The 26,073-nt window shown below is 39.5% G+C and overlaps 1 protein-coding gene across 6 annotated transcripts in view; it reads left to right on the plus strand.

The window, feature by feature from the left end:
• The window catches only part of NDUFAF5 (NADH:ubiquinone oxidoreductase complex assembly factor 5), a 30,782-nt gene extending 15,511 nt beyond the window's left edge, over positions 1–15,271 (plus strand). For 3 of the 6 annotated variants that reach the window (XM_080812842.1, XM_080812844.1, XM_080812843.1), the window contains 5 exons: positions 1,728–1,925; positions 7,539–7,599; positions 14,046–14,129; positions 14,478–14,560; positions 14,716–15,271. In XM_080812842.1, coding sequence (XP_080668968.1) covers positions 1,728–1,925; positions 7,539–7,599; positions 14,046–14,129; positions 14,478–14,560; positions 14,716–14,808 — 519 coding nt within the window. In that variant the 3' untranslated portion in view covers positions 14,809–15,271. Of the gene's footprint in view, positions 1–1,727; positions 1,926–7,093; positions 7,147–7,538; positions 7,600–11,682; positions 11,781–14,034; positions 14,130–14,477; positions 14,561–14,715 lie in introns of those variants that run through there. The other 3 variants (XR_013967366.1, XR_013967365.1, XM_080812845.1) reach the window with 3 other exon arrangements.
• The last annotated feature ends 10,802 nt before the right edge of the window (positions 15,272–26,073 follow it).

A 26,073-nucleotide genomic window follows, 5' to 3' on the forward strand; every position in this document is an offset into this window, starting at 1 on the left:
ATTAAAGAGACTGTTTCCATGGTCCAGACATGAGAGAAACTAAAGCTAGGTGGCAGTGGCAGGAGTTAACAGGAAGAGAGGGTATTCAGTTTGGTGGCTGGCTGGATCTGAAGATCAAAGACAGGGAGGGATCCAAGCTCACCTTAAAGTTTTGAGTCTGGATGCCTGGGAGAGTAATTAGTAAAAACAGAGGAAAGAATGGTAATGATCAGATAAAGGGAATGGAAAATGGTAACGGATAGAAATACAGCAGCTGGAGAGGGGAGTGGGTTTGAGAATTAACTGTTGTGTGTGTGTGTTGGTTGTGTTGGGAGGGTGAGTTTGCCAAGAGACAAATGGCCATGGCACAGGCAAATGAAAATGAGTTTAGAGTTCTGGGAAGATGTCCAGACTAAAGATAGTGATTGGAAGTCATCCTTATGAAATCCATGGGAATTGATAAGCCCCTCTGAGGTAGAAAGAAGCCGCAGAGAGCTGAGGACTGAATCTTAGGTCCCTGCTATATTATAGTTTGGTGATAAGAGAAGGAAGCAAAGAAGTGGAGGGGAAGGAAGCAAAGATTTTACCGTTGGTTTGCTTATATGCTGTTTTGTAATTACTTCATAAATTTAAATATAAATTTTAAGATGGATACTTCGATGAGAGAGCCTACTACGATTTGGGGTTTACTTCAGAATCTACCTTTTCCTGTAATGTTCCTCATTGTTGAGAATAGTCCATTAAATCTAGTTACAGATGGTAATTCTAAGAGAGTCAGTGAGTAAACATTTGTGATTCTGGAAGCCATTATAGCCACTATTTTGCTTGAGTTATCAATTAAAAATTGCTTTCGTTTGAAAGTTGGAAAATAAGTTAGTTACTTCTCCTTAAAAGAAACTAATGTTTGATTTGGGTTAATGTGAATCATAATAATTTCTGTATAAATTAGCTTTTTCTGCTAAAAAGCGACCCCAGCTTAACAGTTTAAAATAACAGTTTACTTAGCTCAGGATTTTGTGGATTAGGTGGGAATTTGTGTTGGCGTTAGTTAGGAAATCCTTCTGGGTCTGGCTTGGCTCACGAAGCCAGTATCTGTGATCTGTTGCTAGATCAGAGCTGGCCTCTCAAGAGTGGCATTAGCTGGGATGTCTCAGAGATCTCTGTTCCTCATACCTCTCAGCCCTCACCAGGCTAGCTCAGGCTTGCTCACAGCATGGTGGCAGCACAGGGAATCAGGTAAGGCCATTTCAAACTTTGGTGTGACCCTGGCACACTGCCACTTGCACTGCATTCTTTTGGCTGCAGCAAGTCACAAGGCTGTCCCAGATTCAGGGAGAGGGGAAGTAGCTTCATTTTCTGATGGAATTGTTTGATGGGAGTGACGTGTAAAGGGCACAGTAGAGGTTTGTGATTTTTGCAATCTACCACACTTTTAAATTTTTTTCTTTCAGTATTTTCTCATTATAAAAGTAATTTTTGTCTATTATTAGAAGAGTTGAAAACATTCAGTATATTTTAGAGGTATTAATGCTATTTCAATGAATTATTGCCTGTCTTTGTAATATTACACTGCAGTTCCTTTCTGACATTTGGTTGCCTTAAATGTTATTTATTTTCTCATTATTTGACAAAATAAGAATGGTAATTGTAAAATATTAATTTAGCGTATGTTCTTTTAACGTTTTTCTCCTTCTAACATTTTTTAATATAAAATTTTAACTACTTTTGTTGTCTTGTATTTATTACAGATTCATTACGTTTTAAAACCAGATGGAGTATTTATTGGTGCAATGTTTGGAGGTGACACACTCTATGAACTTCGGTGTTCACTACAGTTGGCAGAAACAGAAAGAGAAGGAGGATTTTCTCCACATGTTTCTCCTTTCACTGCTGTCAATGACTTAGGACATCTGCTTGGGAGAGCTGGCTTTAATACACTGACTGTGGTAACTATCAAGAGAGTTGATTAATTCTCATTAACCCATTAATCACACAGTTCAGAAACAACTTCTCATTTTAAAGTAAAAATATGTAGGTACTGATGGTATCATAGAGAGGTTTTTGCACTTTTTCTCTCTTTAAATTTAGTTTGTATAAACACGTCTTGATTGATAAAGGTAGGAAAGTGAAATTTTTAGTATTCGGTATCTGAAAATGTAGCTCAAAAAATCCAAACCTCAGTTAACAAGGAGGTTGTTTTCCAAGACTTACTATTCCATTAGAATCTTTAAAACCAGAGTTACACGTAATATGAGACAGCATTTCAGATGATGGAGAAAAGGAGATGTGTAGGAGCATTTACAGCTCTACCCCTGCCACCAGCCCTTAACTGAAATGAGGCAGAAATGAAGGTATGTGCATTTTCGGTCAACAGTAGAAAATCAACGGTAGATCGTAGGGGGAAAAAAAACAGTAGGAAAGAGAGCTATACTACATTAGGGCTAGAGAGATCTGGAAAGAGGACCTGTAGGCTGTCAGAAGAAACATGGAGTCAGCATGGTACAGTGATGGTATGGGGCATAGATGTCTGACAGGTATAATTTGGTTCCTTACCTTGTCCCTTTACTAGCTAGGGAAATTTGGGAGATTTAATTCACTTCTTTGAGCATTCTTTTTTTTTTTTTTTTTTTAAAGAAATTCAAATGTTTCTCACCTCAGGTGGCAATTAGAATTAAGATAAAGGATGTGAAATACCTGGACCATGGTAGATGCTCAATTAGTATTTGCTCCTGCCTTCCTCTCCCCCTCCTCATACATCTAGTACTTTGCCATCCAGGGCTTCCAACAGGGAGTTATCTGGAAAGACAGTTGCCCCCTTCCAGCTCCTTTCACTAGCATAGTCACTCTAAAGGATTTTATTACTGCCTTCAGAGGTCAGTTGAGTAGACTTGCTATGATTTCCAAACCCCTCAGGTTTAAACACATCTCTATTTTGGAGGAAATAGGGATTTACTGACGTAGAAAGCTTCTCATTGATGATAGGGTTAAGACTGAAATAACCATTTAAGGAGATTCAATTTGAATATATTTCATAAAATCAACCAACCAAGAAAAGGTTGTTCTGTCCTTCCTTGTTTGGGTAGAAAGCACAGGGCATAAACCATAGACCACTAGGGTCTCTGAAGTTGGAAAGGGGCCTCAAGAAGGGAGGAGACAGTAGGCTAGGAAATGATAGCAACCCTCAAGATTTCACAGCTGTGTCTTTTATAAATTGCTAATGGCCTGAGTCAGCAGACGACAGTCAGCTGTTGGCAGCTGGAAAGGGGAAAGCTCTGCCTCATGTGAGGGTTCTGCTTTACAATTAAAGCAAACACTGGCAAGCACAGGCAGTTGTACAAGAGGGATCACTGTGTATTTTTCAACACTTTTTAATTATATAAGCAATAACAAACATATTTTGTAAACATTAAACTGTACATATAAAGTGGCAATTTGTTATTTGCCTTTAATCCCCCAAATCTTAGCTCTCTCCTTTAAGAAACAGTTCTCAAAATTTTGCTTTTAGGACCATGCTACACACTTAAAATTATTGGGACCTTAGAGATCTTTGATTATGTGGGTTATATCTATCAGTATTAACCAAATTAGAAATTAAAACTGAATTTTAGTATTTACTAATGCATTTAAAACTAACAGTAGTGTACTTATTATGTGTTAACATAAAAAAACCTATGAAAGAAACTATTTTCCAAAAGAAAAATTTAGAAGAATGTCATTGCTTTACATTTTTACAAGTTTCTTAAATGTATGACATAATAAAAGTGCTAAATTCTCATCCTCCTTCTGCAGTAATAAGACTATTAAAGTATCACATGTCACATAACTTACAAAAAATCCGTTGTACTCATGAGAGATTGAGAGGTGAAAAAGCTAAATAGCATCTTAGTATTATTATAAGAATAGTTTTTTGGGGAAAAAAAAAGAATAGTTTTAACTTTTGACTTTGTGGACCCCAAAGGTGTGCCTTCTTGCAGTTTTCTATGTTGTAAAGTGGACTTAATTTTAGAAAAATTTCTGCTGGAGCCCTGGGTGGTTCGGTCAGTTAAGCGTTCAAATTGCTGTTGGCTCAGGTTCAGGATCTTGGGGTTGTGAGATTGAGTCCCATATTGGGCTCTGTGCTCAGTGCAGAGTCTGCTTGAGATTCTCTCCCCTGCCCCATCCGACTAGCACATGCATGCTCCATAGATAAATAAATAAAATTTTAAAATTTTCTACTAAAAACGTTTAACCTAACATAGCACTTAAAATACATTTCTGTTAGTTGGGAAATCTATTGAAATACGTTCTGTATTCTTCTCTAAAAAATGAGCTGAGTAACTCAAACAATAAGATAATACAAAAATGTTGGTGTGGAATCTTCTTTGTGGTTTACAAAAATTAAGAGAGTTGCAAATTTAGTAATAAATATATACAGATTTGTTCCTTGGTACATATACACTGTCTCTAATATGTTGTATTAACATTATATCATAGTTCATTGTCTAAAAAATCTAATCCCAAACAGCTAATAAAATCCGTTACACAGGTTTATGGCACATACATTAGGTATATCATTTTTATACTGCAGTGGGTTTTTATTTTTAACGTGAATTCCAGATTTGCCTGTTTACATTTATGTGACTTTCATAATGAATTATTTTCAGAGTTAGTGGGCATTCTGAATGAGGCTCATTTCCTTTTAGAATAGAATTGCCAGACTAATATATTAGGAGGAAACAGCAGATATGGTCCATCTTAATTTGAATAAGAACTTTGACAAAGCAATTGTAGTATTCTTTGGATTGAGATGGAGATAGTGCTTTTAGTTTCGTTGAAAGATTGTTTTTGATGGATCTTGCTTAAAGGCTACGTTTCAGGCTGGAAGGAATTTTGTTTTTAATCTTATGATTTCTTTCTTTTTTTTTTTAAGATTTTTTAAATTTATTTGACAGACAGAGATCATAAGTAGGCAGAGAGACAGGCAGAGAGGAGGAAGCAGGCTCCTCGCTGAGCAGAGAGCCAGATATGGGGCTCGATCCCAGGACCCTGGGATCATGCCCTGAGCTGAAGGCAGATTTTAACCCACTGAGCCACCCAGGTGCCCCGATTTTATGATTTCTTATTAAAAAATAGTTTCCTAAGGTAGAAAAACATAGAGAAGAAAGTGACTACCCAGAGATGGTCTTATTAAAAAGTGCACATACAACATTGTCATGCATGTGTTAACAAGAAAAGAAATTTTTTAAAAATGTATAGATAAAATGAGATAAACAGAGCAGGTCTAAAGTAAAAGAAGTCTCCTCCTCCTGACTTCTGATACCTGGACCCTCGCCCCAAAGATGACCATTGTTGTGTGTATATCCTTTCAGAACAATTTTTCATTATACACGCTATACAGTTATGTCATTTAAACATATATTTGCAACAATATATATACTTGGTTGCTTTTTTTTCTATAAGTACTCTTTGGTTTCTTTTTCGTTAATAGCATATTGTTTTTCTAAGATTTTATTTATTTATTTGACAGAGAGAGGAGCAGAGGGAGAGGAGAAGCAGACTCCCCTCTGAGCAGGGAGCACGATATAGGGCTCGATCCCAGAACCCTGGGATCATGACAGGAGCCAAAGACAGTCACTTCACTGACTGAGCCACCCAGGTGCCCTAGTTAAATAGCATATCTTGGAGATCTTCCCCTACACATACCTATTTTTCCATTAATGGACATTTAGATTATTTACAGCTAGGTTTTTGGTTTCTTGTTGTTTTGTTGCATTTCAATTCTAATTCAGTGCATTAAATTTCCTTTCACATAATTTTGGCATATCTGTCAGGTCAATTTCTAGCAATGAAATTGCTGAGTCAAAGAAGCTGTACATTGAAATTTTGACAGATAGGGTCAGATGACTTTCCAAATGTAGCATCAATTTATATGCCCCATCAACAATATAAGAATCAGGGAACCTGACGCAGGACTCGATCCTGGGATCCTGGGATCATGACCTGAGCCGGAGGCAGCCACTTAACTGACTGAGCCACCCAGGCACTCCTAGAATGGATGTTTTTGATAAGTGTTCTTTGGGCTTTATCTTCAATCTGTTCAACATTAAAGTCCAAAATAAGGAGGAATAATGAACACATTAGATAAAGTTACAAAACATGCAAAGATCTAGACACTTCAAAAGTGGTTAGTGCAAATAAGATAAAGTTTGAGATACATGCAGCATTTTGATACCAAACTTGGAAAAAAAATAAAAAGTATGTGTCCTGTATTTGGGAGCTAATTTTGAATATAGACAAACTTCTATATCTTTGTGCTTAACACAGAATTTTATCACATCACAGCCCTGTGCTGATTGGGCAGCTTTTCTCCATCCTGTAGTTGTGCCACCTGGCCTTGGCATCTTAGGTTACCACAGCAAAAGGGATGCCTGGAAAAGCCTCACTAGTTCTTTATTACCTTGCTCTTTCCTTTCCTTTTGCTGTGGTAGGCCAGAAGAAATGCCTTCTGGGGTCTGGCAAGTATCAAGGAGCACCAGGATATTTGGGGAGCATCAGTCTCTGCCACTGTACCAACAGTAAACTCTTGTATCAGGCTTCAGAAAGAATGGAACATAATTGCCCAGAAGTCGATTTGAGAAATGTTCCAGTGGTATGCCTTATCTCCCAAGTGAGCAGTGCAGTATGGCTGCATTACTAGAAGCAGATTGGAAACATCTTGGGAGATGACCCTATTTGGCTTGATTTGGGGTGCCACTTTTTTTTTTTTTTAAGATTTTTAGAAACAGGGAAGGTGGGGAAAGAGAGAGAACCCCAAGCAGACTCTGAATTGAGCACAAAGCCCAATGTGGAGCTCAGTCTTATGACCCTGAGTTCACAACCTTAGCTGAAACCAAGATCTGGACGTTTAATGACTGAATGACCCAGGTGCCCCTGGGTGCCACATTTTAAGAGACTGATACTGACAATGTACTTAGTAACACAGTAAAGATGTGTTAGGATTTATAAATCTATAAATTTTGTCCAGAAGATTAATTCCTCCTTCTAAAACCTACAGTGTCCTGGAAAATTTCAAAGACTTGAAGAAGAGGGTGATGGTTTGCAGATACAAAATAGATTTGTTCTGTGTTGTTTCCAGGGAGAGAACTGGAACTGGGTTGATGGAGTTTTAGGAAGATTTCTCTTAGAATAGTGAGTATTTATTCTGCAATTTGACATTTTCATATATCAAGCATAAACCAGATGACATCTGTGAAGATTATTATAGATTTTTTTTTTCTTTTATTTGACAGAGAGAGAGGTCACAAGTAGGCAGAGAGGCAGGCAGACAGAGAGGGGGAAGCAGACTCCCCACGGAGCTGGGAGCCCATTGTGGGGCTTGATCCCAGGACCCTGAGATCATGACCTGAGCCAAAGGCAGAGGCTTAACCCACTGAGCCACCCAGGCGCCCCTGTGAAAATTATTATAAAGAACATTCCTGTTTACCATCAGAAATTGGTCTGGGTAATCTCTGTGGCCTGTTTTCAAATCTGGGTCTTTTATGATGAATGTCAAATGAATATTCCTTTTTCTTTTTAAATAGGATACTGATGAAATTCAAGTTAACTATCCTGGGATGTTTGAATTGATGGAAGATTTACAAGGTAACACCCTTTAAAGAATGTTTAATCTCTATTTGAGAGTCATTTTGAAAGCAGACTCAATGGCAGGTACTGGGGCTAAACACTATGGATACATTGGTGAGGAGAACGCAGACTGTCTTCATGGAGCTTATAAAATAAATGAATGAGGCAGACATCACACAGCTGCCGTAAAGATAAATGTTAAATTAGAATTGTGATAGTTCTACTAAGTGGAAGTGCATAGTGCTGTGACTGCTCCTAAAAAGAGGGCAGGACTTTTTGAAGGGTGCATCTGAGGCTGGTAGAGCACATCAGTGACTTTCTCCAACAACAGTTGGCAGCTCAGGTCCAGGCACAAGAAAGCGGGGTAGTTGGGTTAGTGTAGGTTTGGGGTTTATTAAAGGGATAAACCCTAGTGGGAGAGAATCAATGAAGTCATGTCTGAGGAAGTGGTGATTGTGCTCTAAAAAATGATGATGAGTTAACTAGGTGAAGAGGGGAGGGAAGCGAGTTGCAGGCAGGGAGAATAGCAGGTGCAAAGGCTCTGTGGCAAGAAAGAGCATGGCAGGTACTAAAAGCAGGGCATTTTGACTGGAGTACAGGGAATAAAAAGAGCATTAAATAATGAAATTAGTGAGTAAATGGGGACCTTTTGTCCCTGTTGAGATTGTCTTTGTCTTAAAACCCCTTTGAGGCATTTAATGGAATGAGAGGGGGGAAGTCATGATTCTAGATTTGCATTTTGGATAAAATGCATTTGCATTTTGATCTGATTTGCAGATCAACTAGTAGGGGAGACTCATTGCTGTAAAGCTTATTGAGAAATGATGGCAGCTTAGACTAAGGTGGTGGCCATGGAGATTTGAGAGAAGTGAATGGATTCTGGAGATAATTAGGATGTAAATTTGGCTGTCCTTGCTAATGGGTTACCTGTGGGTGCATGGAGAGAGCTATTTCAAACATAACTGCTAAGTTTCTGGCTCACATAACCAAACAGATGGTGCCCCTTCACTGACAGAGAAAATAGTAGAAGAAGACCAAGTACAGGCAGAGACACCTCTTGAGTTCACATGTGGGTATTTTGGGTTTGAAGTGCTTATGAAATATCTAAGAGGAGATGTCAAGTAGGTGGCTATGTGTGTGGGTGTGCCGTTTTAGAGGAGGTGATTGCCTGGTTAAAATATCATGAGTCATTTGTGAATTGGTGGTATTTGAAGCAATTGCCTGGAACGAGAGCATGAAGTGAGAAGAGAACACGGCCAGATTCTGAGCTGTTAGGAACCTAATAGACAGTGTAGAAGAAGGATGTGTCTGGACATATTACTGAATGATGGCAGAGGCAGAGTAATGGAGATCCATTGGTGATGGGGACACTAAAAAATCTTGGAAACCGTGGTACTGGTGATTGTTAAAACTGAAGTCATCTAAGGTGATGGCAGGACTTGGGGTACAGATGGGACCTGAACCAGGTGCCAACCCTCCAGTAATGAGAAGAGGGACTGGGAGCCTGATGTCTGTGTCACAGCATGCAGGAGTGGGAGAAGGTGACAGCCAAATAGTGTGAGTCTCAGCAGGGCAAGGGTTTTTAACAAGTTAGAGAAAAAAATGGTCTGGAAGAGGCTCAGAGGAACAACAGGGATACAAATCCTTACCTCCTAATTCTGAAAGAGGTAAGGCACTCAGACATACACGTCTGCCACAGAGGGCGCTGCTGGAGAAGTGATTTTCTCCAAGGAGAGCTTCGACTTGCCTAAGAAATTATGAGCTTTGACTTTGTATTAAACAAATGGCATAGGCAGTTTTGATAAATGAGGGAAGCTGAAGCGACTAAAGGTATGCTCGTTGAAACCAGAACTGTGCTTACCTAGGACAACCTTAATCTGGATCCTGAAAAAATGATAAGATGATTTAAGCAAGAGATTTGTAAGACTAAATACCTTTCAGTTGTTTACAGATACATAGTTTTTCTTAAATGCTATTGAGTTGCTTCTCTCAGTCGTCCTCTGGTAACTACTTAATGCCTGTATTACAAGTGCGGAATGAATATGAGGCCCAAAGGGAACACTTGCCTGTTACTGGCAGAATTAGGTGCCAAACTCTTGCCTTCTTGACTCCTGCTCTGGCACTCTGTTATCCGACTCTACTTCTTTTGGCTAGTCCTTTATAACAGTCCATCATCCAGCCTCCTCTGAGTATGGTACTTCCGTTGGCTTTACAAGGAGAAAGATATATAGCTAAAAACTTACTACTATAGTCACTCTTTGTTTATTATAATTTAATACAGGGATTAAATTAATAGCATGTGTGCTTCAAGGATTGGATCAATGATCAATCACACATCCCTTCCCAGGCACTGCCCCAAACACTTAGCTTCCCATGACATAATCACAGAGTCTCTTCATCCAAGGGCCGGTGGTGGTGGACCGATGATGTATCATTCAGACTCTAATGATAAAAATATTTCCCCAAATGCAGCATTTTTTTTATTCTGCTATACAATAAATGCTATGCTCATAATTGATTTCAAGAGAGAAGCAAGAAAGAGACTAGAAATTAGATACATCAGCTGGAAGAGTTTACTACCCACTGATTTAAAAATACAGAACTTACTCTGTGCTGGGTGCAGTTCTGTGACATTTTCTGATATCCTAGTTTTACAAATGAGCAAATAGAGATATTGAGAAATGAGTTAAGTATCTTGTTCATGGTCACACTGGATCTGGATCCGAAGTCCAATACTGCCTACTTGATCTGTGTGCTTTTTTTTGTTGTTGTTGAAGTTAGCATAGTATAATGCTCTAATCTTACCTGTATAGTTGTTTGTATTTTTAATCACTATCCAGACAAGGACTAGAACATTTCCAGCCCCTCAGAAGGTTGCCTCATGCCACTATCCAGTTGAGAACCGCTGTTTCCCCCACAGGTTTTAAATGGTCCTTTATTTTGAGGACCCGTTGCCTACTATTTACCTTAAGAGGCTTTGCCAGTGCTTCTCTTATTTTTACTGTTAAGCCTTTTACATAAATCATATACTTTTAGTCTTTGAGTCTCTTATCCTTAGGAGAATTAAGAAGAATTATGTAAAGATAACTTGTAGAAGTGGTATTTAACAAAGTAGATATAAACAGTAAATGGTTGTTTTTCATTCCCCTACCATTTATTGAACGTCTACCTACCATGTGCCAACTATTGAGCCAGTGATGAAATTACATAGTTCCTAATCTCAGGGAGCATGTGCTCTAGTAGAGACACACAAAATAAAGAGAGACATGTAGCCATTTAACTGTAAAATGAGATAATTGTGGTTTAAAGTATAGGGAAAAACAGAATCCCTAAATTTGCTTAAAGTGTCAGGGATGCTTTTGTAGAAGAGACAGGACATAAGCTAAAATGAGTTTGCCAGGAGAGTGAATCAGTGGGTACAGGTTTGGGACATTGCCTTCCAAGCCAAGGGAATGGTCTGTGTAAAATCATGGAGATGCGAGAGGATACACAACTTCCTTCACTTTCCTAATTAAGAAACTCTACAGTAATTCTCTATTGCTTGATTATTTAGAATGGAGAGATAATGGGAAGTGATGCAGCATAGTCCACCAGAGACTTCCAAATTTTATCAGGTGAGCCTGGTACAGTGGAGGAAAATTTCATGCAGAAGAGTGACTGTCAGATCACTGTGTTAAAAAAACTCATCCTCCAGCATTGTTTATAAGGCATACTCTATGAGAAAGGTAAGACTAGAACTAATATAGTTCATTTCTCATGTTACACATGAGTAAACTGAGGCACAGAGAGAAATTAAGTAACTTGTGGAAGGTGATATAAGTGATAGAGACAGGATTTAAGTCCAGTGTAGCAGCCTAACTCAGATTCTGAAATCTCAACCACTCTGCCTTTAGAAGGTCAGAGGCAGCTGAGATGGGAAGAAGAGTAGTCTAGGGATGAATGGAGGAGGGGAGGAGCTTGGGTGACTACTTCCAGGTATGCTGCTTTGCCTACCGGAAGATGGTGTTACCTTCAGATTGGTTTTTGGTATTTTATATTGTTATACTTTTTCTTGATGTTGTAGTGTTTCTCATTTGAGCTGCCATTGTTATTAATTCACAGAAAAAAAGTCCAGAATGTTGATATAATTTTACAAAACAAGTTGTGTATCAGCTGATGAATGCATGAAAAGTTTTGGAGGCTTTCACAGTAGTTTTAAGGTAAGTTCAATTTGTTTGTTTTTTAAAGACAATACTCAGTATTGTTCCTCCTAAAGCAGAATGGATTAAATTTTTGTACTAGCAGTTGAACTTAACCTTAAAAACACTGTGAGAGTCTGTAACAGTCACTTGCTTCCAGGATTTTTCTGTTATCCCAAAGCCCAGAGCTGGTCAGAAATTCCTGAATGTGTTTCCCAGGTTGTCTTCAGTAAAGGTCTACCCTGACGCATTATGAAGTGCTGTCATTCCATTTTGAAGATGATAAAACTGAGTTTATAATTAGAGTTAAGTGACGTTGCCCGAGATTACTTAAGGTTATGATCCCAAAGTCTAGACATTCTGCACCACACCACACTGCTACCATGCGGAGAAAGGAAGGTTGGTATGGTGGTTTGCTTCTCTTGTGAGGCAAGGGTGTGCTCCTCTAGCAGCAGTTACTGAGTGTGTTATGCAGTAGTGTTCTTGAATTTCTTTATCGGAGAGAACATTATGCCTGATCATCTTAATTAGTATATCTAATACCAATTATTTAAAAGGCATTTTAGAATTTCTAGTGTATTAAGCATTCCCCCCATCCTTGTGTATTAAGTATTTACATTAAATAAATTAAACCTGTTTTCCACTGGTATTGCCTATATCTAATGTATAGTAAGTCATGACACTGGGAAGGTGAGCGGGAATGAAAGCACCACAGCCGTCATCAACATAGAGTCTTTCAATCCAGCTTCCAGTTTACCTCTGGTCACTTGATATGGTTGGTACTCACAGTGTAGGAGAATGTTTTTAAATCAGGTTATATAATAGGTCTCTAATGTTAGCCATAGAAGCCTTCAGAGATCATCTAGTCTGGCCACCTAGAAGACCCACAGCAATTGGTCTAAGGTCATAGCTGCATCGTTATGACAGTAAGAATACGATCTGCCTTTTTCTTCATGACAGTCTAGTTTGTATGTCTGTTGTTTCATGAATTGGGGCTATTGTACTCACAGGATGCTGGACATTGCTTTTAGTATCAGAGAATCATTATTTTAAGGAATAATAGGAACCTTTTGGGATTGGAGAAAAAAAGGTTCACTTATTAGAGCTGATTTGTTGTTTTTAATAAAGCCGTTGAAAACTTCTAAAGAACAACTGACATTGGGAAGTTTGTTGGGCCCTTTTTGTGAAGGAGAAAAACAAAAGTAAGAACTGATTTTTGATGGTATGGTATATAGAGAATAAATGTAAAGGATTTTTACTTTGGAAATTTGTTTTAATTTCTTGGACTAGTTTAAAATGTGGCCTTTCAGTGGAATTTTAAGTATGTGCATAAAAAAAAAATCAAATACACAGCACTCATTGTAGAAAAATATCAATCCTAGCTTTTAGCTATCAACTTGACGAAAAGAAGTCTAGGGATGCCTCCGTGGCTCAGTGGGTTAAGCATCTGCCTTCAGCTCAGGTCTTGATCCCAGGGTCCTGGAATCGAGTCCCACACTGGGTTCCTTACTCAGTGGGGAGTCTGCTTTTCCCTCTGCCTGCTATTCCCTATTTGTGTGTGCTCTCTCTCTCTCTGACAAATAAATCTTTTTTTTTTCAAAAGTCTAAAATTTTGTATATGTATATATGTATGTATGTAGGCTCCAAACTGGACTTGGCTTAAATGTGGGGCTTGAACTCACAATCCTGAGATCAAGACCTGAGCTGAAATTACGAGTCAGATACTTAATCAACTGAGCCACCCAGGTGTCCCAGAAGTCTAAATTTTAAAACATTAGGAAAAGTGCCCCTGTAAAGAATGCATATAATTTCTTCCTAATCTGGGAGTAAGAAAATATTGTAAAATCTGAAAACACATTGTAGTTTTGATACTGTCTAATGAATTTCAGAGCCCTCTCCCAAGTTTCACAATCAGACATTTATGGCTTTGAGGGAGTGAGGCATTGTAGCAGTGCTCTAAAAGGGGCATGAAAGGTGGCATCCTTGGAAAGGTACTTGCAACTCCTTGTGACTCAGCTGGAGGGTCAGTTGCCTTACTTTTGCCCATCTGACCACTGTTAGCAAGTAAGGTGTGCTTATGGGACTTGCCTCCTGAAATTTGACTTCTTCTCTGGTCTTAATATCCAGAAACTTCAAGTAGTTTTTGTTTTAGAGTCAATAAGGAGCCTAGCTACAACCTATTAGGGAATGGGGATGGGTACACTGTTGGATGTGAGGTTAAAATTGTACTTTGAGCAGCTCAGCTGTTGGCGGTATTATCTAAAACTGCCTGTAGTGTATTTTTAGGTATGGGTGAGAGTAACTGTGCTTGGAATAGAAAAGGCCTGCTGCACCGAGACACGATGCTGGCAGCGGCGGCGGTGTACAGAGGTAAGCGAGCGGGCCGTCTTTCCCCACCCTCCCCTCACTGAGGAACGTGTGCCCTGCCGGGTTTATCCCTTAAAGTTGCCAGTACTTTTTCCTTTCCCGTTGATGCATCAGATTTTTTGTCCTTCCTTTCAGAACACAGATCCTGTAGTTCCATATTCTTTTTCCAAACAGCCCTTAACTGTATTTCTGTCAGCTTCTCAGCGTTGAGGATTTTTCATGTAAGGCATTCTCAGAGTCCTCCAAATATCCCAATATCCATTTCTCTTCGGAGACATGACTTTTACTGAGCAGATTTTTTTCTTCCTACTTCCATTTTTTTCAGATTGTAACCATTATTTGTCTTTATAGAAATGTACAAAAATGAGGATGGTTCAGTACCTGCCACATATCAGATCTATTACATGATAGGATGGAAATACCATGATTCACAGGTAATATTATTAAGACAAATCATTTCTCTTAGTGAGTTCATGTTTTCATTTACTTTTTATTTACATAGGGTGGGTTTAAAAAAATATGGCATTAAGGGATTTCATGTAGAGCTGTGTATCTATTTCTAATATCTTTAATATTTCATTATTTTCAGGCAAGACCAGCTGAAAGAGGTTCGGCAACTGTGTCATTTGGAGAACTGGGAAGGATAAACAATTTTATGTCACAGGGGAAAAAGTCACAATAAATATTTTATTCAATGTTAATGTAGTCCAGAATTTTCATCAAAGTTGGATAACTTTCACATTTAAACGTATTATATGTTGAAGCAAGAAGCGATCTATCAGCAATGTACTATCAGACTTGTAGTAATTAGAATAACCTAATCCTAATCTACATTTGGTAACCCTTTCAGTTTTAATGTGGTTTCTGTTTTCATATGGATACTGTTATCTGGTGATTTGAATGTCTTATTTACAGATTCAGCCAAAAGCAGGAAGATATTTCAATGAAAAAATCTACAAATATGTTCACATTTATAAATGCTGACTTGATGGAAAGACATTGCTCACACTGACATTTTGTACCTTTTTCTCCTGATCTTTTGTTATTGCCGTGAGAGGGTGATAGCTATGGAGATGAGAGGAAGACAAGTTGATTGATGATCTAGAGTTATGGATCATTTGGAATAAAAACAGTTTTTATAATGACTAAGTTACTCAAGCTAAATTATTTGTCACACTGTCATCTTTGTTGTGAAGACAGTATAGGGTTATATGTCTCTCCAGAGCTATTACATAGTTTTATACTTCAGGCAAGTGTGAACCTTTATTGAATCTTTCCTCAACCTTTTTTTTTTTTTAAGCATCTGAATTCAATCATTTCTTTTTTACCTTCATGATCTGGGTAAGACCCTAGGGTTTTATACCCCATGCTACCTTAGTAAGAAGGGACCATTTTAAAGAACTACAGAAGAAAAATTCTGTGTGAAAGTATCCGCACAGTGATGAAAAATGCTCTTTGTTGTTTGACTTTCCTTTGTCATTTCAGGACTTTGACACTGTTATTCTGATCCAGGCCCACTGTCCCATTATCATCTAGTGGGGATCACCATCATGTGGAAGCAGTCAGGCTCAGACAGCTTAGAATGGAGGGAAGAAGATGGTGATGAGGAAGCAGGGAGGAGGCTGGGAAGCAATCAAGAGTGAGTGGCGACTTCCATTGCTCCAAGTTGAGTTAGGGAGTAGTGCTGACAGCTTTCTAACTGTGGGACCCTGAGCAGGTGTGTTAAAACTTCATCCTCACTGGTAAATGCCAAGTGGTGGCACTTGCTTGTTTGTCATTTATGTTGAAATAAACCCAGTAGAGACAGGTCTATGCCAGTTCACATGGAATAAGGCACAAAACTAACCATACTTAAAAAAAAAAAAAAAAATGGTGAGAACTGAGTCTGATTCACCAGGCGGTGGAAAGCCATTGCTGTCCTTTACAGTTCACCGTTTCACCAGGCACGGGCCCCAGCCTTCTCTTTAGCCTTAGTTAAGTTATTACAGTGTTTATCTCCCCCTGCCTTCCCTCCCTTGACCACACTGGCACCAAGCTCTTCCTGGGTAGGGGCAGTATCTGCCTTGTCCACAGAATAGTGCTTTGCACATAGTAGATATTCAGTTACATTTTGAATTGAATTAAATTATGGGGGAAAGTGTGCCCTTTGAAAAACTTAAGTTACAGTTAAAAACCAAGGTTTTATAGGAGAAAAAGAAATTCCTATTCTTGCTGTTTTGGGTAGGAAATATATCAATATTAGAAACTGGGATATTCTTTTTTTGAACCATATTATGCCTGCTTTTCACCCTTCTCCCAGGCTAATTTATTTTATTTTATCAGTGTTCCAAGATTCATTGTTTATGTGCCACACCCAGTGCTCCATGCAATACGTGCCCTCCACAATACCCACCACCAGGCTCACCCAACCTCACACCTTCCTCACCTCCAAAACCCTCAGTTTGTTTCTCAGAGTCCACAGTCTCTTGTGCTTCGTCTCCCCCTCCGAATCCCTCCCTATTTTTCCTTTCCTTCCTTTCCTTTCCTTTCCTTACACTCCACAAGTAAGTGAAACCATATAATAATTGGCTTTCTCTGCTTGACTTATTTCACTCAGCATAATCTCCTCCAGTCCCATCCATGTTGATACAAAAGTTGGATTTCATCCTTTCTGATAGAGGCATAACATAGAAACTGGGATACTCTTTTTAACTCTTATTTTGTTTTTAACACAGGAAAATAATATTCAGGAAGTAAAATTTGGTCAAGTTTTTAAGCTTAATTTTCAGAATTTGAAGGAAGAAGAGAAAAATAACAAAAAACCCTATTATTAAAATTGCAAACTGATGACTGAGGAACGGATAAATACTATGGTGACTATATTTCCTAAAGGACATGTGTTTTGTATGCATTATTTGTTTTTTGAAGAATGCATACACACTTGTGAAGTGCTTATTGATGAGGAATGGGACTGAGGAACTCGGTGTGTGTGCATCTGTCAGGTTTGAATGTCGGGTTTAGGAGGTGGCCAGAAGCCAGGGAGACTTGTACTTTTCATTTTTTTTATCTTTCTGTGAAATTTGAAGTTTCTTACCAAGAATATTACCTGTTTATTTCATGCTGATTATGGATACATGGATGGTGGTAGCCTGGAAAGGAGTCTATCCTGGGCTATTTAATAAATAAATAAATAAATAAATAAGATCATGGCTTAAAAAAACAAAGGAAAGAAAAATTAGCACAACTAATTGAGGACACTTTTTGTTTAACATGAGTGACAGTAGTAAAATTATTTTTTTAGTTAATATCTGCTTGAAGTATCTATCAAGCTTTAATTGTTTGAAAACCTCAAGCAATGCATTTTTTCTGAATAGCTGTGTTTTCCAAGTGATTAAGATCTCATTCTTTTTAAGTAACAATACTTTATTTTTAAAATTTTATTTTTAAAAATTGAAGTATAGTTGACACATTACATTAATTTCACATGTACAACATAGTGATTTGACAAGTTTATGTTATGTTATACTCACCATAAGTGTAGCTACCATCTATCACCATAAAATGCTATCACAATACCATTAATTATGTTCCTTATGCTGTACCTTTCATCCCCAAGATTTATTCATTCCATAACTGGAAGACTGTATCTCCCACTCCCCTTTACCCATTTTGCCTACCCCCATCCCCCTCCCCTCTGGAAACCATCTGTTCTCTGTATTTATGGGTCTGTTTCTGTTTTTGTTTCTTTGTTTTTTTAGATTCAACTTACATGTGAAGTCATACAGTATTTGTCTTTCTCTACCTGATTTATTTCACTTAGCTTAATACCCTCTAGGTCCATCCATGTTGTTGCAAATGGCAAGAATTCATTCTTTTATGAATAACATTCCATTGTATATATGTATATAAACACCATCTCTCTCTTTTTTTTTTAAAGAGTTTATTTATTTATTTGACAGAGAGAGATCACAAGTAGGCAGAGAGGCAGGCAGAGAGAGAGGGGGAAGCAGGCTCCCCGCTGGGCAGAGAGCCGGATGTGGGACTCAATCCCAGGACTCTGAGATCATGACCTGAGCCGAAGGCAGAGGCTTAACCCACTGAGCCACCCAGGCGCCCTAAACACCATCTCTTGATCCATTCATCTATTGATGGACGCTTGGGTTGCTTCTTGGCTATAATAAATAACACTGCAATAGGGTCACCTGGGTGACTCAGTTAAGTGTCTGCCTTCAGATCAGGTCATGATCCTGGGGTCCTGGGATTGAGCACCAGGCTCCCTGTTCACCGGGGAGTCTACTTGTCCCTCTCCCTCTGCTCCTCCCCCTGCTTGTGTGTGCACTTGTTCTTTCTCCCTCTCTTTATCTCTCTTTCAAATAAATAAAATAACACTGCAATAAACATAGGGATGCATATATTTTTTTTAATTTTGTTTTTTGTTTGTTTTCTTGGGGTAAATGCCCAGTAGTGGAATTACTGGATAACATGGTATTTTTATTTTTAATTTTTTGAGGAACTTCCAGTGTTTTCCACAGTGGCTGGCCCAATTTGTATTCCCACTGATAGCGTATGAGGGTTCCTTTTACTCCCCATCCTTGCCAACAATTGTTATTTCTTACCTCTTTGACTCTAGGCATTCTGATAGGTGCAGGTGACAGTTCATTGTGGTTTTGATTTGTAATTCTCTAATGATGAGTGATGTTGAACATATTTTTCATGTGGCTCTTAGCCATCTGTATATCTTTGGAAAAATGTCCGTTTGGGTCCTCTGCCCATGTTTTAATTGGTTTGTTTGGAGGGTTTTGGTGTTAAGTTGTATAAGTTCTTTATATGTTTTTGGATATTAACTCCTTATCAGTTTTATCATTTATAAATGTCTTCTCCTTTTAGTAAGTTTCCTTTTCATTTTGTTGATGGTTTCCTTCTTGTGCAAAAGCTTCTTATTTTTGTATAGTCCCAGTGGTTTATTTTTCCTTTTGTTTCCCTTGCCTGAGGAAACATATCTAGAAAAATGTTTAAGCAATAATATATCCAAAATGTGTCATATTCTTGAATGGTGTGTAGGACATAACCATTTCTTTATAACTCCACAGTTATTATCATAAACTCAAGTTGTACTGTATTGCTTATTCCGACACTGGAATGATGTGGTTTGTCTCTTATCCAACTCTTTTTAGATTTACTGCCACTTGTCAATTTCATCAGCCCAGCAAAAATGAACTTTATTGAATCCATTCTACTTACTGATCTATTAGAATTCAGATTAGAAGGTTTCTAGATTCGTGTGTAAGGTAGGAAAGAGGAGCAAGGTTCTGGGAAAAGGACTCTCCTTTGCAGTAAAATGCATTGGGTTTTATTGGTTCCCTTAACAAATCTCCTTTGAGTTTCTTGTGCTAGGCTTCCAAATTGCTGCTTTTAGTTGTCAGTCTAACAGGGCTTCCATCTGTGCGCACTGGGACATCTGTTGGCTGCTGGGAGACTTTGGGTTGTTCTCTGGTTCTTAACAGTATTCCACATTGTTGGTATGCCGAATTCCAGAAGTGACAGTGTATATGAAAATTTATATTTTTAAAACAAAGATTGGGGCACCTGGGTGGCTCAGTGAGTTAAGCCTCTACCTTCGGCTCGGGTTATGATCTCAAGGTCCTGGGATCGAGCCCCGCATCGGGCTCTCTGCTCAGCAGGGAGCCTGCTTCCCCCTCTCTCTCTGCCTACCTCTCCCTATTGTGATCTCTCTCTCTGTCAAATAAATAAATAAAAACTTTAAGAGAAAAAAAACCCACAAAGATTGTTGGGGCACCTAGGTGGCTCAGTCGTTAAGCTACTGCCTTCGGCTCACGTCATGATCCCCGGGTCCTGGGATTGAGCCCCGCGTTGGACTCCCTGCTTGGTGGGAAGCCTGCTTCTTCCTCTCCTAGTCCCCCGCTTGTGTTCTCTCTCTTTCCCTGCGTCTCTCTGTCAAATAAATAAATAAAATCTTTTAAAAACAAAACAAAGATTGTTGCTTTATAGAAACATTTTGCAGGATTTGTTGAGATGGAAGCCACTCCTAGACGTCAAATATGTGATGTGAAAGGTGCCTGGGTGGCTCAGTGGGTTAAGCCTCTGCCTTTGGCCTAGGTCATGATCTCAGGGTCCTGGGATCCAGCCCCGCATTGGGCTCTCTGCTCAGCAGGGAGCCTGCTTCTCCCTCTCTCTCTGCCTGCCTCTATGCCTACTTGTGATCTCTCTCTCTCTGTCAAGTAAATAAATAAAATCTTAAAAAAAAAAAAAAAAGTATGTGATATGACCATAAAAAGTGGCACAAGTGTGTCTCTCATAAAGTATGAAGCAAGTTTTGCTTTTCAGACTGTTTTAGTACCATTTTATCTATTAGGTGGGAACAATTACAGTATGGCCTGTACTGAAGACAAAGTTTTTATACTCCACATCTGGCCCTTAAGTAAGGATGAGATAAAAGTATATCAGGATTGGATTCTGTGTAGGAAAGAAGTTAAGATTAATAGATATCTGGGGAAAAGAAGGATAGTTGGCATAGTCATTGTTATTTTACTCCTTTGTAAGTTACTATTTTATTCTCTTGCCCAAGAAGAAATGTTTTGAGCTTTGGGTTGCAGGGAGAGGTTTGAAGTAGTGTTTTATTACTGTTGTCATTAATAATGTGAAGTTTATCTTTGGAAACTTACCATAAGTGGGCCTGTCCTTTCAGAAATTGGTATACTGTGGTTCTCTGCCTGGATACTTGACAGAGAGATTTATCTTGCTGGTATAAAAACAATTAATTTGAAAATAATGGAAGGTACAGTGGGCACTGTTAAGTTGTTAACAAATAAGTAAATAATGTTTTGGACTTGTGGTGGTTTTAAAATCTATCCACAGATTGTGCGATATTTTCCTTTCTTTTTTTTTTTTTTTTTTAAGATTTTATTTATTTATTTGACAGAGATCACAAGTAGGCAGAGAGGCAGGCAGAGAGAGAGGAGAAAGCAGGCTCTCCATGGAGCGAAGAGCCCGATGTGGGGCTCGATCCCAGGACCCTGAGATCATGACCTGAGCCGAAGGCAGAGGCTTAACCCACTGAGCCACTCAGGCGCCCCGATATTTTCCTTTCTAAATGAAGGAGCTTAATTTCCCTCCCTTTGAGCATGGGCTGAATTGAGTGATTCCCTTCCAACAAATAAAATATGGAAGAGAAGGTGTGTCACTTCTGAGAGACGGTGATGAAAGGCATTGCTTCCACCTTGCTCTGTCTGGGATCACTTACTCTGGAAGCCAGTGGCCATAGCGTGAGGGCATTCAAGCAGCACCGTAGAGAGGATATAGAGGTGAGGAAATGCCAGCAGCCGTGTGAGGGAGCTGTGTTGGAAGCAGATCCTCCACTCTGTCTAACTCACATCATGACAGTCCTGGCTGACATACCTCGATGCAGCCTCCTGAGAGACCCTGAGCCAGAACCACCCAGCTAAGCCTCTCCCAAATTTCCAAAGCCTGAAAACTGAGATAATAAATATTTGTCATTTAAGCTACTGTCTTTGGAGTCCTGTCTTAATGTAGCAATAGATAACCGACAATACTGTCTGAGAAAAGTTGGGTGCCCGGGGTATGTCAAGTTGTTGCTTTAAGTGTAGAACATAGCCTGCTATTTCAAATTATGTCAAGTCAAATGAAACCATAAAGTCAAATTCTGACCATGAGGATTCAGTGTTAAAAGTACATGTGGCTTCCTCACTCCCTTCCCTTTTGCTTTAACTGTTGAGTTCCTGACAACTTATTACCAGTATAGACTGTCGACACTGCACTTGATTGCCAGGCTGTCAGATGAGCATGATGCTGTGGAAGTAGGTAAAGGTTTTCCTAAAGCTGGGTTTGATCTTGGCTTGCTAGCTGTTGCTGAAATGTAAAGGTAAATTGCCTGCACTTTTGAAGTGGCAAGTGTAGTCCGGACATTCTCGACTCCTTAGACAAAACTGTCATGCAGGTGCTCAGGATGCCATCAGTAGCTCTGTCAGTGCAGGGCCTGGGAGTCGTGATCTGGATTTAGTCCTGGCCCTGTTGGTTCCTAACATTTGGGCAAACTCCATCTCTGACCTCAGGGTTTTCATCTGTGAAATCACAGGTTTGGTACTCAGTCTTAAAGGAGGGCACAGGCCTGCCTTCCAAGTTCCTGAGGGGCTTTTTCAAATGGAACATTTCTACTGTCTTCCTGTTGTTTGGAAACCTTGACCATAGGGAACTTCTGTCACTAAAGGGACTGTGGGACACCCCTTCATCATGTCATGGTGGGAAGATGGCAGTGAGCCATTCAGCGGGATGATATCATAAGCATTTAGCCCAGTACTAGGAGCTGGGTCCCAAGACAAGTTGATACGATTGCCCTCCCAGCTGCACAATCCTTCCTCCATCTGTCCACCCATCCGTCTTTCCTTCCCTCCCTTCCTTCCTTCCCTCCATCCTTATTTCTTTCTTCCTTTTTTTTTGAAATTCTTTACAATATTGATTTATTTTATTGTTTTTTTCCATAAATATTTAAATTCCAGATAGTTAATGTACAGTGTAATATTAGGTTTAGGTGTACAATACAATGATTGAACACTTCCATACAACACCTGGTTTTCATCACAAATGTACTCCTTAATCCCCATCACCTATTTCACCATCCCCTACCTACCTCCCTTCTGGTAACCATCAGATTGGCTCTATAGTTAAGAGTCTCTTTCTTGGTTTACCTTTCTTTTTCCTCTCTTTGCTGTTTTTCAGACTCCATGCTGATGCTTGGGGTCTTTTCCCTTCAAAATTATCTTGGATTTCATTTGAGGATAAGGTAGGCACAGTGTGGTTTACCTTAGGTCTCCTGGTCTTAGAAGTGGTCCAAATGCATCATCGTTGCTCTAAGACCGTGGGCCACAAAGGAGGGCTCCACATCCTTACATATTCAGCATGGACTGCCTTCTACATTTTCCACGGAACACGCCATTTTTTCACAGTCACCAAACATTTAGCAGGTAGGAAGTGTTCCTGAATCTCGCAGGAAGTTCCCAGTTATTTGTCCAGGTGACAAGGTTCTGTCAGTAAGACCAGAAGAGACAGTGCTCCGGCTGCAAGTGGCAGCACTCTGGAAGACCAAGCAAAGACATAGATAGGAAGTACCTTGTGATCTCTGAGTCAGGAAATCTGCATCGTTTCTTGAGAAGCCAACTGAACTTCTCAACAAAGGCAGCTTCCTTTAACCTGTACCAAAGTGTCATGAGTTGATAGAGCCCTTTCTCTAAAGTGCATTCTTGCACTCTTGTATTGTGCCAAGCCTTTGATATGCATTCTCAATTATTTCATCCTCACAGCTCCTTATGGGGTGGATACTAGTACGATTGTCCCTATTTTTCAGAGGAGGAAACGGTTTCAGGGAGACTGTTCTTCAGAGTCACATAAATGGCACAGCCAATATGGGACTTCAGTCTCATAGATGACAAACAGTGCGATTAAGGTCAAAGGAAGGTCAAAGCCTTCCAAGAGCTACCATTCTTTCCTTCTATGTCCCCCCAATCGGCCACAACACTGTACACTCCAACCAGCAAATTGGAACCAGGCAGGTGATTCCATCCACTGTCCAAAACATGCTCACCCCTGTGTTTGAATCTGTTCCTGCAGAGCTACCTGCCCTCCGACCTCTTCTGCATCCCTCCCACTCTACACTCAGCCATCCTTTAAATCATGCTTGGGATGCCTGGGTGGCTCAGTTGGTTAGGCGTCTGCCTTTGGCTCAGGTCATGATCCAGAGTCCCAGGATCAGCAGGGAGTCTGCTTTTCCCTCTGCCCCTCACCCCACTCATGCTCTCTCTCAAATAAATAAATTTGTCTTTAAAAAAAATTAAAAAAAAAAAGAAATTCAGCTCAAGTTCATCTTGCTTTCTTGTCCCAGACCATCTTGAACTTTTGTTAGTTCACTCTCCTTTCTCCATTTATATGTTATTTCCCATCCTTGAGTTCTTCCTCTTCAGCTAAATATTCAGTTCTTTGAACTATTGGCATTGCTATAACCAGAGTTTCATGTGCCTCAGGAAACTCCCAGAGGAGTCACTGCCAAGCAGACAATGGGATTCTGTGAGCACAGAAAACAGCAGGAGACTGGAAAGACCAGCAGTTGCATTGGGCATATTCAGCAGCAAATCCTAAGAATCAGCCACTTGATTGGACTTCAAGGCTAGATTCTTATTGTGGTGGGATCTGGGTATCATACAAAGCAGATATGGATAACGGTACGGGACACAATTGCTGGGACTGGGAAACAGGGAAGAGCTCAGTCCTAGAGAATAAGACTAGAGCTATGATGGAAGGTCAAAGCAAGATCTGCAGTGGTGCTGGTGGGCATTATGTTGGAATGGTAGGTCTCAAGTCCAGGCAAGATGTCCAGCTGTCATTGAATTCCAGACTAACGGACTTAATGACCCAATAACCGTTTTATCAAGGTGCTTTGCAAGGCCTTGAACCTGTTTGAGGGAACATTAGCCTAGATAATGCTAAGCATTGTATAGCCTTGTTGAATTGAATAGTTGCGGGAGAACCTACATTCAATTGTCAAAATCTACTCACCTGAAAAATTGTTTATGATCTTTCTCAAGGCAGTCCAGTGCAGTGGTTAAGAGCATGGACTCTGACCTGGTTGTCCTGAATGTGTGGCCTTGAACAAGTTTCTTGACCCAGTTTCCTCTTCTGTAAAAGAGATAGGCTATTCTCCTGGGAAGGTAGCTGTGAAGATCAAATGAGTTAATAATATATTCGATTAGAACAGTGCTTGGCACATAATAAGCATGAAATGTTAGCTATTATTATTCTAGACAGAATGAATTTTAAGGATGCTTTCAGGAATAAATTACTGACTTATGTTGTGATGCTAGCTTACCATTTGTCCTACATAAAATTCCCTCTTGCTCACACAAGAAGATTGGTTAATAAACAGACACTGCTTTTCAAGTCATTATCTCTTTTTAAAAAGGAATAAATTGGGGGCGCCTGGGTGGCTCAGTAGCTTAAAGCCTCTGCCTTGGGCTCAGGTCATGATCTCAGGGTCCTGGGATTGAGCTCCACATTAGGCTCTCTGCTCGGCAGGGAGCCTGCTTCCCCCTCTTTCTGCCTACCTCTCTACCTACCTCTCTGCCTACTTGTGATCTCTCTCTCTCTGTCAAATAAACAAATTAAAATCTTTAAAAAAATAAAAAGGAATAAATTGCACAACCTCAGGCAGCTGTTTAGCCTCTATGGCAAAATTCAAATAGATCTCAGTTAAGTGATATTTGTTCTAATTCTCTCTTAGGTGAAGATCGAATGTTTTTTCTTAGAGGCACTTAGACATTATTTTCTGACTAATTAAATGCAAGTTAGGATAATTTATTTCACACAAGCACATGATACAAAAAAAAAGTGTTTCTGTATCAAAACATAGATACCAATGCTGGATGAAATTAATTGGGTGTCAAAAAAACCCAACAACTTATGCTGAAAAGAAATAAAACATTAAAAAAAAAAAAACCCCAACAACTAAGAATTAAAATAAACCTCATAGTTTAAGAAATAATTCTGTTCTTGCCTCACATGAAAAGATTTTAAAGCACTTTTCTATTATAGACATTTTGTTTCTTGTCTAGAGGCCAGATTAGAATTATAAAACTTTTGAGGTATAAGACATGAGAGAAATCTCGTTTTACCATTGAGGAAACTGAGTTCCTTAGTTTCCATATTCAGGGATGGATTTGCCTGAAGTCACTAGCTGGTGGTGGAGAGTTGGGTCTGCAATGCAGGTGTTCCACAGTCTGGTGTAGGAAACTGTGGAAGGCTGACGTCCTTCATGCAATCCCAGCAGAGCTGGGGCCCGGCTGCCACACCTCCCCTACGTGGGATGCAGAGTCGTGAAGCGTGCCAAGTGAATGTTCTTGAGGTCCCTTGCACAACACTCCATTTAAGGGCTTTCCATATTGAG

This window comes from Martes martes (genome assembly GCF_963455335.1).
Source record: "Martes martes genome assembly, chromosome: 9".
Taxonomy (NCBI): Eukaryota; Metazoa; Chordata; class Mammalia; order Carnivora; family Mustelidae; genus Martes; species Martes martes.